Source organism: Helicoverpa zea, chromosome 12, assembly GCF_022581195.2.
Source record: "Helicoverpa zea isolate HzStark_Cry1AcR chromosome 12, ilHelZeax1.1, whole genome shotgun sequence".
Taxonomy (NCBI): domain Eukaryota; kingdom Metazoa; phylum Arthropoda; class Insecta; order Lepidoptera; family Noctuidae; genus Helicoverpa; species Helicoverpa zea.
In genome coordinates this window covers 10,039,581-10,057,676 of record NC_061463.1, presented here as the reverse complement: position 1 = coordinate 10,057,676, position 18,096 = coordinate 10,039,581, and the positions used below count along the sequence as shown (strand labels likewise).

General features: G+C 35.4%; 2 protein-coding genes across 2 annotated transcripts; one reads left to right on the top strand and one right to left on the bottom strand.

Annotated features, from left to right (window-relative positions):
* Positions 1–295: 295 nt before the first annotated feature.
* On the top strand, positions 296–16,565 carry LOC124634936 (sphingosine kinase 1-like). The gene is made up of 3 exons (XM_047170631.1): positions 296–1,193; positions 13,696–13,795; positions 14,136–16,565. The coding sequence occupies exons 1-3, from the start codon at positions 322–324 to the stop codon at positions 14,985–14,987; spliced, it is 1,824 nt and encodes a 607-aa protein (XP_047026587.1). The 5' UTR covers positions 296–321; the 3' UTR covers positions 14,988–16,565.
* Positions 16,298–17,951, bottom strand: LOC124634938 (ankyrin repeat domain-containing protein 54). The gene has a single exon (XM_047170634.1). The coding sequence runs from the start codon at positions 17,747–17,749 to the stop codon at positions 16,949–16,951; it is 801 nt and encodes a 266-aa protein (XP_047026590.1). The 5' UTR covers positions 17,750–17,951; the 3' UTR covers positions 16,298–16,948.
* Between the last annotated feature and the right edge of the window lie 145 nt (positions 17,952–18,096).

The window sequence follows — 18,096 nt, the reverse complement described above, 5'->3', positions numbered from 1 at the left end:
TTTCACCTTTGAAACTAAGTGAATTGCTTGCACTAAAATATTTTGAAACAACCGAAGAAAGGGCAGTTACTGATGCGATGTGGTCACAAACAGAACCAATAATGAAGTAGGATCATTACACAGAACCTACTTGCAAGTTTTGGAAATGTGTAACCGCAGTTATTAGACATAAAGGCTGTGTTATTTTACATAAACTTTTCGATTAGGTTATAGCTAGATTTGTTTTGAAATCACAGAAAAAATAAATGAGTTTGCACATTGGCACTGATATGAAGTCTATGGCACTGATAATCTGTGATCTGATAAGTCAAAAAATCAGTCATGGCGGACCTTAAGAACGGGAAGGACGTATCAAACGTCGGTGAGGGTGACTCTCTTTCGAAAGATGTTGTTTATCTTGAAGAAACATTCTACATTCTTTCCAAGAAGAATTCAGTATTTCGTGTTCGACTCACTCCTAAAGGTTTATCTCTAACAAAAGAAACAGATGGCAATTGCAAAGAACAAACGATTCTTTTGGCCGATATCATAGGCAGCAAATGCATGAGGAGCAAAAGACGACGCCCTGGAGCCGGTTCCTGCGTCTGTAGTTCCTTCGTGGGTAACAATCAGCTCAAAGTAGTGGACGAGAACAGTGGTGATCTCGACGAGAACGATATCAGTGCGTATCTGTACATTTATGCTTACATATTGAAACGCAGCCGCCGTACCTTAAAAAGGGAGAGAACAACAATAACACTGCGCTTCAGATCTTTCGATAAATATGAAGATAATAATAAAGAAGCTCAGAAATGGAGAACCACAATAAAGTGTTTGATAGCCTGTCAGCCGATTACGTCCACGTCGCCGACCAACGATAAGAAGTTGTTGGTACTTTTAAATCCGAAGTCGGGGCCGGGGAAGGCTAGAGAGTTGTTTCAGGCTAAGGTGGCGCCTATTTTGCAAGAAGCGGAGGTGCCTTTCGAGCTTCACGTGACGAAGTATGCTCAATACGCGCGGGAGTTTGTGCGTACGCGAAATGTGTATGGTTGGCGCGCAATATTGGCTATCGGCGGTGATGGCGTGCTGTTCGAGATAATGAATGGCATGTTCGAGCGGCTGGACTGGCAGCAGGCCCTGGCGGAGGTGCCACTCGCCATATTACCCTGTGGATCCGGCAATGGCCTTGCAAGAACTATTTGTCATCTGTATAAGTAAGTACATCATACCTTTTACCCAGTTATTCTATTCAGCCTAAGCAGTGTTTCAAGATTAAATCTTATTTAGAATAATCTCCCAAAAGGTAAGTACTGTTGACTGCATAAAACAAGTAAACATCTACCTGCATATAGTTTCCAATAAGATAAAAAAATATTGGTTTACTACTGCACTGTGGTGGATTGAATCTCCAATAGGAAAGCAAACTGACTCATTTTATCTATTATGAAACACATTAGATCAATGCAATTTCATAGTTTAATGTCATCATTAACATCTGATAATAAAGTAATGACTCACAAGTGATTGATAAGAGCACTCAATTACACACTCTTAGGTACAAATTACATACATGAGTGACTATCTATGAAGGGAGTTGAACCAAAAAGTTCTTATTGTTCTTGATATTCATGCATAGTAACTATTACACCATTGACTCGAACTTGAATTTTCTATTGTTGCATTGGCAAAGAAGTTTTTCTGTTTTATTGTTGACAAATAAGGCATTCAGAAATATTCACATGCTATTTAAACAATTTGTAAACCCCAACAGTTGTCAGTCAGTACAAATAACAATATTTTCCCTTAAAAACTGTCAGCTATGAACTGCACAAAACATTTTGTATCCCCATAACATGTGTTTAATGATGTTGTCCAATTGATGACTAAAATTCAACACAATATATAAAAACATGATTCACTATTAACTGATGGCTAAGTTCTTGTTGTTATTAAATGATAAGTTGTTTTGAGGACTGTAAAGATAAGGTATCTCTGCAATATTGTTAAAATAAACTGCTTTTTTACTAGCAGAGAATATAGTAATGTACTAAGTTTTGAAAAGGTGAGCTGGTGTTTGATATTAATTTAAAATGATTGTGTGAAAGGAAAGTCTTGTGAATATGTTATCTAAGTTTTTTATATTTTTTGAGAAAAATAATTTCCTTTCTCCTGAAAACCTTTAGAAACATTTATTTACCATTTCTCATCATAAGTAGATATTATTTCCATTCCATTTCTTAACTTGTAGACATCTTTATTTTTGGTATAGAATAGATAATAAATATCAAACTGGCCATTGGTGATTTCAAAATAAATTATTTATTTTATCTACATTAAACCTTACATGGCTACCTGAAAAATTTAAGGTGAATTACAACTATTTATGATAACATGGATTAGCTTTCATATTAGATTTGGTATAATATTATTAGTAAAGAAAGATATCTAATTTCATATCTAAATATTGAGTAAGTTAATTCATCATACTTTGTCAGTATGTATATTGAAATCTACATATAGCGTGATAAAGACAAATCAACTGATTAAAGTCTATTAGTTTCTCAACTGTAATAGGATTACTAAATTGTGTAGCAATATTATGTAGAGCAGGCTATAGCAATGTGTTCATGTTTTATTTATTAACTTTTTTAAAAGAAGTCTTTATTTGAATATATTATTGCTAAATGGCAGGAGTTTTTATACAACATTCTTATTATTCTGTCTGTTTTTCTGTCTATAGTTTCACCAGTGTTTATTCACTCACAAATATTATATTTTTTGTTGACTTCTTGTTACATATTGCAATTTTTAACTGAAAATGATCTATCAAAAAAATGAGAGCCTCTGGTACTAGGATCAGCATGTTTAATCAAACAAACTGTTGAAACAAGAATAAAAGGTTTATTCAAATAAAAACAAGCTCATATTTTATGGTAGTACATATTAGTAGAAATTGTAACAATGGTAAGCTGTCTGCATAGTCATAAAAATTGTAGTTTCTTTCTGAATGTAAGTCAATAAACATTTGTTACAGCTGGCGATAAAACTTGTCTGTAAGTAAGTCGGAGACAATTTATGGCTAGGTTTTATTATGTATTGTATTTTTTTTCTTGAGTTTGTACTAATGTTTTTATTGTAAAAGTAATATGAAATTACCATTTTCCAGCAGTGTCAATATAAACTTATTTTGTAGATTGATATCCAAAATTGAATTTACACAATCATGACAAAATAATATCCAATTATAATATAAATATTTAACTAAAAACTGAATCCCGATTCGGAAAAACCATCCAGGTCTTGATATTTACACGGGAAAAGAACCGACAGACGATACCTATGCTACGTGACATTGACTGGTTCAGCGACTAATCGATCGCGCCATTATTTAATTCGGTAATTAATTAATACCTAAAGTAGAAAAGATATTATTTATCTACACTTCTATATGAATATGATCAAGAGGAAATGTTTTTTGATTCTTTGTACCCTAAAGGCTTTGAACCGATTTGAAATATTCTTTCACTGTTGGAAGCTAGGCCCCAAGTAAAAATCCCCCGGGTTGCGGGTGTAACCGCGGGGAAACCGCTCGTTATTTATTAATACTGGTTACGATTTAGGAGAGTACAACAAAGTGCACTATCTTGGTGCGGAAAATACTAACGAACATGCTAAATGATTAAGATTATATCAAAAAGGCTTCAGTCTGAACGTTTAAACCTCAAGGAGACTCGAGTGAGATCGTATCAAAGACACATATGCATGTAAAGGGTTAACAAGCTATTTCACGACGCTCTAAAAAAACCGTTAATTAAATTGTTGGATATTCGTTCCGAGGATAAACCTAGTAAAATTAAATGTACGCATTCTTCCCGAAAAAACTGTTAGAATAGTTTCAGCACTTTATAAGTCACAGGCCTCAAGTCAGCATTTGGCATTCAAAACATTTAGTTACCAGGTAAAACTCTTTCAAATAAAATCACTCACAATTTTAGTGGGGGAAAGAAAATATTTATTAGAAGTTACCTATAGCTAAATGAATCATAGAAATATGTAATGACGTATCCTGTACGTCATACTTTTGTTTTGAAAGGAAATTCTGTGTGTTTAGGCTAACATCACCATTGCAATTGGAATGATAGAATCCGACGTACACGACATCAAAGAAAAAAAACAATTGTTCCATTCGCAGAACTTTCCAAGTGCATTCTCGATAATGGTAGTGACAAAAACTTCTTTTGTGGACAGTCTTGGTATACCTTTACTTTATGTTTGCTAATCTAGAAAATTATGTTATGTTCAAGCTGTATTTACCTACTTCTACTTTGTTTAATCATATGAGTAAACAGGTCAGGTAGGTTACGTAAAGTTTTAATATTTCTTTGTGTAAAACAGAGTCAACTTTAATCAACATTAAATATAAACAATGTTTCTTTATTAATCTAAAGTGCAAGTCAGAAAAATAAGTCATTTCTATTAAATACTTGGTTCTCCGTGTACGCTGCTTAAGTGCGTTTATAGTAAGAGAACAATAGCGTTTACGACACCTGGTTACCTATTACTGATAACCTAATTTATTGCGTTATCAGACAGTTATTGTTTCAAATTGATTTATAAGCAGATGCTCCAAATTATTACGATTTTGTTTGTATTACTTCACCTTGAACACCTAGCGCTTACAAATTAGGGTAATTGTCATCGTTAAGAACAAACAACTAAGTAATGGATATTATCGCGTAATTGGTTTCAAGGAGAGTGCCTAATTGTATTCCCATTCATTCATCAATTTTGCATTACCTACTTAGAATTCGTTAATAGTCTCAAATGTCAACTGAGATTTTGCGCAGTTCTGAACACGTTTTGAACTTCTTTTTACAATAGGAAACCTGTCACATAGCTGTTTTGTTTTAAAAATAATTATCAGCTATTTAAAGTTTTCTATAATTGGACTATCTTGTCTCAAATATGTCATAGAAGACAGTTCGACTTGTGAGCATCAACCTCCTCCTGCCCTTATCAAAATTTTATTTTGGGGTCAGCGTAACATGTTTTCTGCAAAATGTGATATTGACATAATTTTGGGTGACATTGCGGATCTGGTCTTCCACTGAATAAACAACATTAAGTTTTAATTAAACATTAACGATAAAAACATCCCTTACTTGACGAAAAACTGGTTGGTCATGCTTGCTCATAAAAGCATATTTGTTTTGCAAGATTTTTTGCGCAAATATTTGCCGGATGTAAAGCTTTGCGTGCGTTGGTAATGTTGTGTACTGATTCTCCAAGTACATTCAACCTTTCGATAAATGTCTGTCCCGTCCAAACGTTGGTTTTATTTCAGCATTTCTGCTCGGCTGTCCATAAAATTAACTGACGTTTGCGGCGCGTAGCCCGTCTTTGCAATATTGGCTGTTGTGATTTGAAGCACCACATCCAACAGCTATGACTATATATATTATTTAATCAATAGCCTAGTTGTGCTGCGTAATGATTATACTAATAGCTTTTATTTCGGTCTGGCAATGCGACAGCGTATTTGCATTTTTGTGTTAGATGGGACTATGGGACGGAAGTCCTGATAAGCAGTCTTTATCCGAAATACTGGTGTGGAATTTTATGCCATACCACGCAAGCGGGAAGAAATCGTTTAATGAAGATAATTTGCAATTGCAGACATGGTGTGATACAGAATAATATAAAAATAATCCCGTTTTTCTAACAACTTTAAGCCGGATATTATGTAATCACCGCTTGTTTCTTTCTATAGGCCGTAATAAATTGGTCGTGCCATCAAAAAGCGCTCACGCAATTATGGCTTATGATGCAAGCAAAAGGGGGAAATGAAGCGAAGGAAATTGCCCGCAGTTGTGCCGTCATGGCCGCCTGCATTTTTTCCGTTATAGTATTTTTTTCCATTCGGCATGACAGAATACTCTTCAGTAATTTCCGGTATAATCTTATTTTTGCGTACTGGCATAGTATCTAAATTGCTTCCGATCATATCTGTTATTTCATTGACATTAAAAATATCTAAATTAAGTTTTGATACAGACAGGAAACTCACTGCCAAGACCTTGGTAAAAATTCACATGAAATGAACTTAGTTAAAATATGATGTGTGTGAAAAATCCATAAAACAACCCCAACTAGGTAAACGTCCTTGAATACACTATGGCTTGCTAATCGATGCAATCGATATATAAATATTATAATAACTGGCAAGACAGCGACTGAATGAATTACCTTTAATGGGAGACTTAAAGTGCTTCTTCAGGGTTAACATTAGATAGCTTTTAGATTTATAATCTTGCTTGGCTTAACTACGGTGCAAATATACGTGAATTTAGAAAAGAGATGTAATAAAAATGTTCTTGATACAATAAGGCTAGGCGCTGATTGTAACTTTTCGTCACCGTGACTTTTTGTCACTGTCACCTGCTGTCACCCACGGTGCGCTCACTGAATCTGTTCTTGGGTGACAAATCGCGTTCATTTTTGTATGCCGGCTGAGTGACAAAAAGTCACCAGTGAGCGGACTCCCATTGTAATGTACGTACGTGTACGCGAGTGACAGTCACGTCACTCCGGCATTGCCTGCTGCTGCAACTATTTGTCACCGTCTTATCACGTCACCATAATGAGCGCACTCAGTATAGTTTTCATTGCACTTGACTAAGTAACAAAAAGTCACGGTGACGAAAAGTTGCAATCAGCGCCTAGCCTTAAATTATATCGATATTCGTATTTTGATTCGACACTCAGGGACATTACGCATAATTAGTTACTGCAAAACTTGAATGTCTTCAAACATCATACATTTGCATACCTGCTAGTAATAAGTACCTACATTAAAATCGTGTCAATGTAATCAATTGAAGTCCACAACGACTTTGGGAACTTTCCTAATCTGTACCTAGCCTCCTATCAGCCGTGCACAGATTACGTGACGGATATTAAGGTAAATACAAATTTTTGGACTCATAACTACGCATAATTATCTTCTATATTGGAGACTGATAATAATATCTGCCTAATAGATTTCATTTACAAACCTTATCGTACAATTACGAAGATATGTACGCCTGAAATTGTTTATCGAATTAATGCATTCATATATGGCGGATTATTGACCATTGCATTTGCAAGCAAATCATGAAGCTGTTTTAAAAGTTACGAGAGCACAAATAATAATACTAACAGTATGAAATATGTGTGATGATGAGATAGCTAATCTTTAAAGATACAGGCCTACTTTAGAATGTTGTCCCGTAAGTACAGTAACCTCCGAGACCTTCGCAGGCATTTACATACATTAATATATGACTTGTTTATGCTTTAAATAGTTACAGGATTTCCTGTTAGTAAGAAAATACAAAGCAATTAATTATTCTTACTTTGCATATAAATTTTCTTTTTTTGGGTTTCTTAAGGTCGTCCAGTTGTGGCCAGTGAAAGTTTGTAATTTATCCGCATTTGTGGTAACTGACGAGAACGGATGAATTTGCTTGCTTACATAAAAACGTATTCAAAATCTTTTTGCTTCCATCAGTTTACTTTGTCTTTGGTTTGTTATGTTTGTGACTTTGGAAACTCAGACATGATTATTATACTATCGTCATCACCTTCAAACTTATTAGTGTCGGTTGACAACCAATGGGAAAATAAGTAGTCATGGCAAATATATTTCGGTACTATTAGAATATATATGTATTGCAGTTAAAAAGTTAGGCTGCGGAAAAAGATTAAGATTCAAAGTTATTCTCTCTGTTTTCTGAAGTCTATAATAGCTACCAATCCTGTATTGTTACTGCAGTTGAGCTCTGCGGTTGTGAGAATTTTATTGAATTCTCCGAGTTGTATGTTGATGATTGCGCGAATTCTGCTTGAACAGATACACCACCGCTTTTCAATGTCGATATTAATCTGCGTCACGAAGACGCATAAGAAATAAATCTGGGTTTTTCCTAAATGGATCAAGTACTAACAAACGTCTTAGATTCTTAATTTAAAATTCGTAACGATGATCGTAAAACCATAATAAATCTGATTACGAGGATTTTAAGAGCTTGCGCAAATTCAACGTATTTGAGAGGATTCATTTATTACAGACTTAAAGCTACCAAAAACTTCTGTATTGAGATGTTATATACTTACTAATATTTGAATACGATTAGCAAGTGATTCCACGCAATCATGCCCAGTGCGTGATAAGATTGCCGTTACGAATAACAGAGAAATTCTAATAAGGAATACAAACTTGTTTGACAAATGTGCAAATGTTTACGATGTCATTGTAAAGCAATGATTAGAATTGAATTACTCAGTTATTTGTTTACATTAAGAGCGTGCTAATGGATAAAGCGAAATGGACGTGTTACTTCGCGATATAACACTTGATGCAAAACAATGAAACAAGCTAATGTTGACGATATTAATAGGTAGTGTACGTAACAATGGAAAAAATGTAGTCTTGCAAGATTTGCTAAATAATTAACTGTAGGAAGTGGTTATAGGTAATATTGTACAATACTCGTAAATATAAGTTATGAGATCAACAGACGTAATGTTTTGATAAAAGTGAAAACACCTGCTGATAAGGATGGATCTAAACAAGACGCGAAAAACGATTTACGCATTTCAGTCAATACAAATAAAAATTACCATTTTGATGTTAATAAAATGACCTTGTGCAAATGGTTGCAGGTTGTAGACTGGAGATAGGCTAAGAGTACTGCAAAAAACGTAAATGATTTAAAAGAAAAATTCAAAGTCCACGTGTTAAAATATACAGCTCGCGGGCCAGTATCTGATCTTATCTTTGTCATGATCAAAATATTATCACTATCAATACCGGTGTTCAGTGTTGTGTGTTATTTTCGCTGCTTTCAGTCATAGTATTGTTAAGGGCTTTATAGTACACATTTCCGGGATCCTTCAGGTTATCTATCTGCTTACAATTCGTATCGACAGCTACTTGAGTTTTTTCACAGTCAGTTATTAAGTTTACTAGTAATTATTCTGTTTGGCGGATTTTTCAAGTACCTAATATTATTGTTTCCTGAAATCGAATGAATAATACCAATTCACTGGATTGCGGCCACAAACACGAGGCTATGTGGTCTATTGTAGTTTTCCCTTTTCGATTTTCACTCAAGCTCCTTGATGAACCCACTGGATTCTGGATTAATTGGGTTAAATGTGGTTTACTAAATGAATATCTGAACTTTGAGGAAAAACGAGTTGCTATGTAACTTTTCCTAAAAAAAAAAACACGTATAAAGTTTTTTTTATTTACCTTTTAGATAGCACGCTATTTGGCTTATCTGGGCTATAATTTAATCCTAGTATGCAAAGTTAGAACCTTTTTCCTTTTATTGCTATAAGAACGTGTGGTTAACGTTAATTACTCTTATTCAGGTTGTTGGCCCAGTTTTTGTTTACAAACCTTTGTTGCTTTGATTGTTTTATTGTTAGAGACCAACAAGTACAACTATATAATCATTAGAAACAGCTAATCTTCTTAATTACGGTTTCGTTATTCTGCTTCAAATAGGAACAAATTAAAATGTAAGTTAATATCGTATAATAAATCTAAATCGTATCATTTTCCAACGGTGCGTGACTGTGTTTAATGCCGTTTGCAGTGAGACGAATCTCACAGCGCGTATAAAGCAATGCTACCTACCTCTTATCGAATAAACCCAAGGCCTTAACTGGTTTCATGCACACGGATACGTTGTTCAGAAGTTTTTTCTGCAGTTATTATTAGGTAGGTATTATTTATGTATATTATATTGGCCACGTCGACGTCATTCAAATTTATGCACATAATTCACAGGCCAAATTGTAAAAAAAAAATCTAATACAAACTGCAGTAAGACGTAAGATAAACGCAGACGCCCATATTTGAGCGTAGTGAACTAGTTAAGGTATATTTAATAAGTGAGTTTATATAGGTAAGTGGTCATGTATAAATTGTCATGATCAATGTCAACCAACCAACACATGACTTAAAATTAACATAATATCACATATCTTGTTTGGTTCAATGGTAATCGGACACAAAAAACGTAGGCATAGCGTATAAATATATATTACTATAAGTATGGCAAAAACTGCTCGAGGGCAATGATGCTCACTCAATATGAACAAATTAGGCGAAATCCCAAGCGTTATAATGCTCAAATCACCACATCACATATGGCAAACAAACTTGTGTATAATTTTTAAATAAATGGCCCGGGCAATATTGTTCACACTAGGTGATTTGCAAAAAATAGCACTGCAAAATGTGGAGATTTAGATTCAAGTGTAATCTACGTAGATAGGTAGGTAGTTCTTTATTCTCATACTAGCTTCTGCCCGCGACTTCGTACGCGGATCCTGTCCCTTATGCCAGCGACTACGGGGTCACCAAAATCAAAGATCTGAATAGTCGCAATAGACGTGACCATAGGGATAAAAGTAGTGATTCTAATTCATCCGCATTTAAGTTGTGTTTGGCAAAAATATTACGTAAAAAAACATTAAATAGATGACAAAGTCGTGGTGACTTAGTGGAATTCGTGGTGGTTTAGTGGGTAGAGAACCAATCTCTCAAGTATGAGCGTGCGTCTTTGATTCCAGGTCTGGCAAGTGCCTGCCAATGCAACTTTTCTAAGTTCGTATGTACTTTCTACGTATATTTTGGATACCAATGACCGTTATTTGGAGGGGATGTTAAACTGTAAGTTCCGACTGTCATTGAACATTCCATTCTTGGCAGTCGGTATGGGTAGTCAGAAGCCAGTAAGTCTTACCAAGGGGTGTTGGGTTGAGCGGGTAACCGGGTTGTGGAGGTCAGATAGGCAGTCGCTCCTTGTAAAACTCTGGTACTCAGTTGCATCGTGACTGGAAGTCGACCTTAACATAATTGGGACAAAGGCTTTTGAGATAATAACGACAATAATAATGAGATATAGGTACCGCAGGGCATCTGAGGCTGATGACGGGGAGTAGCGACCCCGCGGGGCTATATATACTGAGTTCTCCAGGGAGTGTATACTGTCCCCCATCTCCGGCCGGTCGGAGTGAACCATGACGGGGATAGGTCTCACGCCTCTGGCTTGGCTTGGCCGTCCAGAGTGGAGTTGCTAGAGCAGGATTAGTAGCCCTGCTCGGAGGGTAGGTTTCTCATGGTAAGCACAGGGAGCGCGTAATCTGCGTTTAAAGTCCGCCGAGGTATCCTCACCCTTCAGCTGCTCATGTCCCTGTTGCCCTCTTGTTGCTATTCAGTGACTGGTTCCCGGGGGCCCAGTAAGTGAGGTGGCGAGTCTCCACCTGCCGTTTTTACATGTACCTAATACATTGTCATCCACTAACATCCCATCACAATAGCCCAAGTAGTTTTCCTCCATAGTTAGTAATAGTTTAGCACAGAACCGGGGATTGTCTTTTTTTTAACGACGTCCACCGGGGATTGTCCTTGGATTCATTTCTATAGTGTATAAAGGGATAATCGTCGGTTTTGTGTCACCATTTCATTAAAGTTGTCTCAAAAGGACTTCAGCGTGTTGGCTTCGGCCCCACGTTTGCCTCCCAAAAATTCGGAACTCTGTAGTCCCGAGGTCTGGAAGAGACATACAAAATAATAATGAGATATAACGCAACAAAGTTAGAGAGTGGGGGCTCGTGACGCCACGTCTAGGTATGTAAAATTTGTACTAAGCAGTGACTTAACACGAAATTAAAGCGTTATTGTATCTTCGTTATTATTTGTTTGTGTGAGAGAGAATAGAAAAATGCGTCAATAGAGAGTGCTTATCAGATTGAACCACTTTTGCTAAAACGTCATATCTTCATATGCTTCATATAGGAGTTCCACATCAGGTGTTTTACATCTTCAATTTTTATAAGTCAACAGAGAGTGCTTATCAGATTGAACAACTTTTGCTAAAACGTCATACCTCTATATGCTATAGTCTAGCTGGGCCCCTGGAGTTCCACATCAGATGTTTTAGATCTTCAATTTGTATAAGTCAATAGAAAGTGCTTATCAAATTGAACAACTTTTGCTAAAACGTCATACCTGTATATGGTACAGAGAAGCTGGGCTCTTGGGGTTCCACATCAGGTGTTCCAGATCTTAAAATTTATTGTCTCAGCTGAAAATGCTCATTAAATGAAACAATTTTTGCCACGGCACCATATTTGTATCTCTTATAGTTTTATTGGTATGTTGGAGTTCTGCATCAGGTCTTCAAGTTTCGAAGATAAATTATAGCCTATATGTTGACCATGCTTAATACTGATACAACAAAGAAAAAATCATTGAAATCCGTTCAGTAGTTCGGAAGATTAGCGTGTACAAACAAACAGACATACAGACATACAGACAGAATTTTTTTTTTGGATTTGTGCTCCATTACTGTTTCTAAACCCCACCCAATTATTATTTTTTTAATATATTCAATGTACAGACACAGTTTTTTTACAGATTTATTATATGTATAGACAATGACATCCCTAAATATGAGTCTCGCGTTTTTTGCCAACTCATGTTTACTAACAAAATTGTTTATTAAAATGATGAAGCGCCAAGAGTTTTTTTGTTAAGAAGTCTTATATCCTTTCCTTGATCATTTACATTATTTTTTGTTCGCAAGTCGAAGTCCGTAGGTCAAGACATATATGAGGTCATTATACCTACAGACCTAGTTCAAATACAATAATTTTTCCATTCTAAGAATTCCACAATAGGAAGACTTGTTTCTACAGACTTTGTAAGTACCCATTATCTTATTGTAGTAACATTATTAGCTTCTCGGTGCTGCAAAACATGTAAAAATATGTTTCAGTTCACATAAAGTCATTGTGTGATTAGCGTTGCTTATATTTTACATCTTTAGATAACTATCTAACAGGCAAAAAATAAACATACTTTAGAGCCTTTTTTAGAGCCAAAGAAAATGTTTACACAACAATAAGCCGTACTAATTTGAATAAATTCAAATGTCTTCCAATCGTTTCAGACTGGTAATTGCTTCAAACTGGGCGTTAATTATGTATAACAGAAAAAATTAAGGTTGCCTAGATTTTCAATGAAATCTCCATCCAAATCTCTATATAATTCAATGGAGAGTAGAGTAGTTACTGCTGTAAGTAGAAGATAATCCCTTCTGAAAACTTCACGTATGCGAAGTAGAAACATATGCCCATCGTATAAGGTTTCATTTAAATCGCATGAACTACTAACCCAATTCTGAATCGCCTTCATCAAAACGTAAGCAGCGATTAGTGATACAAAATATATACTTGGATAGGAGAATGGAATGGAACAAAGTGGAGATACGATGACTGGTATTTTTTTATAAGTATAGGGAAATATAGTAATGATCTTGCATAAGCCCTTATCTCCTAGATTGTAGTTATAAGATTAGTATGGTCTTATGCAGTTTACATGTCCTGTTCGATAAAAATAATTAAATTGCTCACTAGATAAGTCTGGACATGTGATAGCTGAACTCCATTTCGCTGGCTAATTATTTATCTCTCTTCATATCTTCTTATGTGGACTTTGTTAATTTGAATCATTGTCTTAAAATAGTAATTCCTTGTTCTCTTAAGCAACAGCTGTGTCATTGCAAAAAGTGCATTATATTTTTAGAGGACTTTTCTCATGTCTTTAAATATATTTCCGAACATTTTCTCACAAATAATATTGTTTTGTTCCAGTGAGCCGTACATTCCTCAAAACTTAACTGGTTTAACGATGGCGATAGTGAAGGGCCACTCGGCACCAATGGACGTAGTTCGCATTGAAACAAAAACCAGCGTAAGTATCATTCTGCAGTTTATGTAACATTGTGGCACACTGCCTCGCCAACGTAAGGGGGATAATGTTACGTTACAATATTCAATTGAGTACGTCCGTCACAACAAACAACGAGTGTCGACTCGCGGATACAATTAGCCCCACGTTGTAACGCCGCTGTTGATATTTACACTTGCCGTTATCTTATAAGTTAATTTCGCTACAGCGCCAACCCATTGTGTCAGCTGTCGGCTTCAAAGGCCAATGAATGTTTTCTCGATCCAATGACGTCATTAACTCCTATTGTTTTGCTTATTAATAAATAACTTGTATTAATGAGTGTTATTTTTTTTTGTCGCAGATTATGTTTTCGTTTCTTTCGGTTGGATGGGGTCTCCTATCTGACATTGATATCGAAAGCGAAAGATTACGAGCAATCGGAGGCCAAAGGTTCGCTGTTTGGGCACTTGCAAGACTAGTGGGACTGAGGACATATAAAGGTGTAGTGAGTTACGCGAAAATTAAGGATGTGAGCAATCTTCCTAAACCAAAACAACCGCTCACCCTCAGTCATAGCATCAGTCAGGACGGAGCGCTCGACTCCCCTGATGCGGAAGCGTTCATTGACGCGGACGAACATTCTGAAGTGTTCGTGAACGCTATTAACGGGAAACAACATCAAAGGGTGGATTCGTGGTATTCCGTCAACTCACGGAGGAGCGCATTTTACAGTACACGTGGGTCAGAGTACCACAGCGTGACGAGTAGCGGCTCTGAAATGCGGTCACCCGTGCACGCGTGCATTCACGGACCTGCTTCCCACCTGCCCTCGCTCATGTCCCAGTTGCCGTCGCACTGGGTACACGAACATGGTGAATTCGTCATGGTTCACGTTTCCTACCAACCTTACATTGGAGAAGACTTTCTATTTGCTCCGCGGTCACAACTATCCGATGGAATCATGTGGATGTTAATCATAAAAGCAGGAATATCGAGATCTCAATTACTGTCGTTCCTCATGGGTGTCGGCCAAGGTACGCATGCCGATATGAATAATGACTACGTAAAAATGGTTCCTGTGAGTGCGTTTAGAATAGTGCCAGAGGGGACCACCGGTAACCTCACGGTCGACGGCGAGGTCGTCGAATACGGACCTATACAGGCTGAAATATTCCCAAACATTATTAATTTATTAGTGCCAGAAATGAAATAACATCACATTGAAATAAGAAGTATTCGTAAATGACTGATATAATTATTTGAACCATAACCGAGCCGATGCGTGTGCAATATGAAGGAATGAGTATTCCTGGCAGAGGTGTAAGAATTAATGGTTGTGTGAGAGATATCTAAATTATTAATTACTTACCAATAGTTATTGATTGCAGAGGCAATTGAGTTGATCATTCCATGAATGTTGTGATTTATGTTATACAATTTTTAATTTAAATTGGTTCAATAACTAAAAATGTGATATAATTTTGTAAGTAAATGAATAAAGCCTAATTGAGAGCATTATAGCAGCTAGTTGAGGCTTGCATGTATACAATGAACCAGTGCCAAACTATGCACTCTAAATACATTCATTAATATTCTACTAAGGAATTGATAATTTTACACTACTTGCTCAATTGTAGAGCATTGTTTGCGCTTCTATTCCTACTTAGGATATTATTTCAGCAATCGTGTTACTTATATTACTATTTAAAAAATGTATTATCTAATATGTTATAGTATGTAGCTCAAAGCAATTTATATTAATTATTTAATACTTTATAATTGCATTTTAATGTGAGAGAACATCATTTACGCTCTCTTGATAAAATATGTATTTAGAATGTTTTAGAAAATCTTACTTTATATGTTTGAAGTAAATTTTCAAAATTACTTGCTAAAGAGAATGCTGTTGCATGCTTTGTATCTATAATTTATCTTTCTAGGAATCCAAATATAGTAAGACAGTGGACTTTTGCAATATTGTATACAAAATAATTGCTTGCCATAATTATAAAATTGAAATTATTTAACTTGCCTTTAACACAAATATACATACCTAAGCGGTGTTTAGGGGAACAAGGGAACTATGTTATACATTATAGTTAATTTCTTTATTAATGTTTAGATGGTTTGGGACTGCTGGTATAACTTAATGTAATTTATTTAGCAGTATTAATTATTATAGCAATTATATTTTTTCTGTGATAATAACTATTCTGCCATATTTCAGTTGATGCTCCAACGCATACTGTATCATGTAAGAATGAACTACAGCAAAACCCCATACAAGTAAAAGTTTAATAAGATTTTGTGATAATAATTGCAGTTTGTATACTTTCGAGACAATTACATTTCTTGAATTTGTCCATTTTTGAATAAAGATATAATGTACAAAATAATTACTGCTGTTGTTTAGAATTTAGAGGTGTTACAAAAATAAGATTGTAAATAAGTCTGTATAGAGGCATTTTTCAAAGTCATTACCAGTCTGTCTACAGCTTTTTATGTTTTGCACAAGACTATTAATTTATGTTCAAAGATCAGTGTTCATTTGCACATTAGAGACTACTTAATACATATACATTGTTTGGTTTATTACTGGATTATAAATCTTTTATTTTGTACATTCCATAGTTCTAGGCATTTTGGGCTTTTTAATACTTATTGAGTGTAATAATTCTAGATGTAAAATACAGTAGCATATTAGCAAAATTTTAATGGATAATGTTGTGAATAAAAGTTATATAATTTTCAATTTTATGAAACTGTTGTCAATAAATGATAATTCTAAACATTTGTGAGTTTTTTTTAATGAAAAGAAGAATGATGATGCAATAACTTTATTATAATCTATATTTTGATAGTTAACTAAAATATGCTTAAACTAGTGTGACATAATTAGTTATTCAAATGCAATATAATGAAAAACCAACACACATTACAAATTAATAAAATAATTGTGATTATAGTTAACTTATGGCAATTGACATACAAAACTATTAATGATAGCTAGAATAAAAATCAAAAGACATTTTAAGTAATTCTCTTATAAATAAGTTTCTCAGTTCATATTCTAATAGACTTGTTTAGAATATCTAAACATTCAACTGAGCTCTTAACATTAGACAGTTAAATTCATAAACAGTCTTCATAAACATTTGTAAAAACTTAATATAATTATCTCAATTTGAGAGAATCTAAGCTGTCAAGTAAGTTTTGTACTTCAGAATCAACCTGTTCACGAGTGCTGACACGCTCTAGTCTCTGGCAGACAGACTCCAGGTCACCAGCATCAGCTTTCTGCATCTTCATGTACTTCAACATCATTTCAACAACTAAGCATATCTCTCCAATGAGCTGTCTTGTCTCCTCAAAATGACCAGCACCACTTGGACGCATCTGTATGAGTTTCAGTTTGCTCTGTGCCAACTGTATGGGGTTGTGGCCATTTTTATCATGAGAACTCACATCAGTACCAGCATCAAGCAGCTCTATCACTACTGGAATATGATTTGTGCAAGCAGCAAGGTGTAGTGGTGTGTTGCCCAGCGTGTCCTTGATGTTAGGGTTAGCACCATGTCTCAGTAAAGTCCTAATGACCTCCACATAGCCACGACATGCAGCTAAGTGCAAAGGACTTCTCTTATGCTCATCTGAGGAATTTGGGTCAGCACCTGATAGCAGGAGTTTCTCAACTAGCTCAGTATTATTAGTGGAGGCAGCAAAACGTAATTTGTGGTTTCTTGATGAACAAATAGTGCCACCATATCTATATTTCAGTCGACAGTGTCTAGCTTTAGTGGAACACTTGATTTTACCAACATGGTCGTGTGGCTCTGTTAAAAACTCCACTGGCATTGGCTGCCCCGCTTGATTTATGGGTATGGCTGGAGGACTGAATTCCAAAATGCACTGAGAGTGATCAAATATTGGATTATCGCTGCTCTCATTACTCGTATCCACACCAGAGTCGGCCATGGTATTTATTCACAAAAGTAAAAGTGTTTATCACAAATACAATTATCAAGGCTGGTATTCCTGGTCCACAATAAGCTAGATTATGCACTTTTAGAATAATTGGGGAAGGTACATAAAATTAAGAAATTAATCTACCTACTCGACTTGTTTATACTTGGCGACAAGCTGTCATCTTTTTTTTTATTCTACTTCTTTCACATTCACCTGCTGTTTACTTTTTTTGCTCTCGCAACACATAGGTAAACAGCCTACATTGGTTACCTATAGCCTTTGATTAAAAATTGAAAAATTGAAGGTTTTGTTTTATTCTGACTGTGAAATGAATGTGATTAGTATAATTTTCTTTT

Excerpts from the sequence above, each read along its gene's own strand:
- LOC124634936 (XM_047170631.1), top strand. The coding sequence starts at position 322 with ATGGCGGACCTTAAGAACGGGAAGGACGTATCAAACGTCGGTGAGGGT. Across the intron at positions 1,194-13,695 it reads ACTATTTGTCATCTGTATAA|TGAGCCGTACATTCCTCAAA; the intron begins GTAAGTACATCA and ends GTTTTGTTCCAG. Across the intron at positions 13,796-14,135 it reads GCATTGAAACAAAAACCAGC|ATTATGTTTTCGTTTCTTTC; the intron begins GTAAGTATCATT and ends TTTTTGTCGCAG.
- LOC124634938 (XM_047170634.1), bottom strand. The coding sequence starts at position 17,749 with ATGGCCGACTCTGGTGTGGATACGAGTAATGAGAGCAGCGATAATCCA.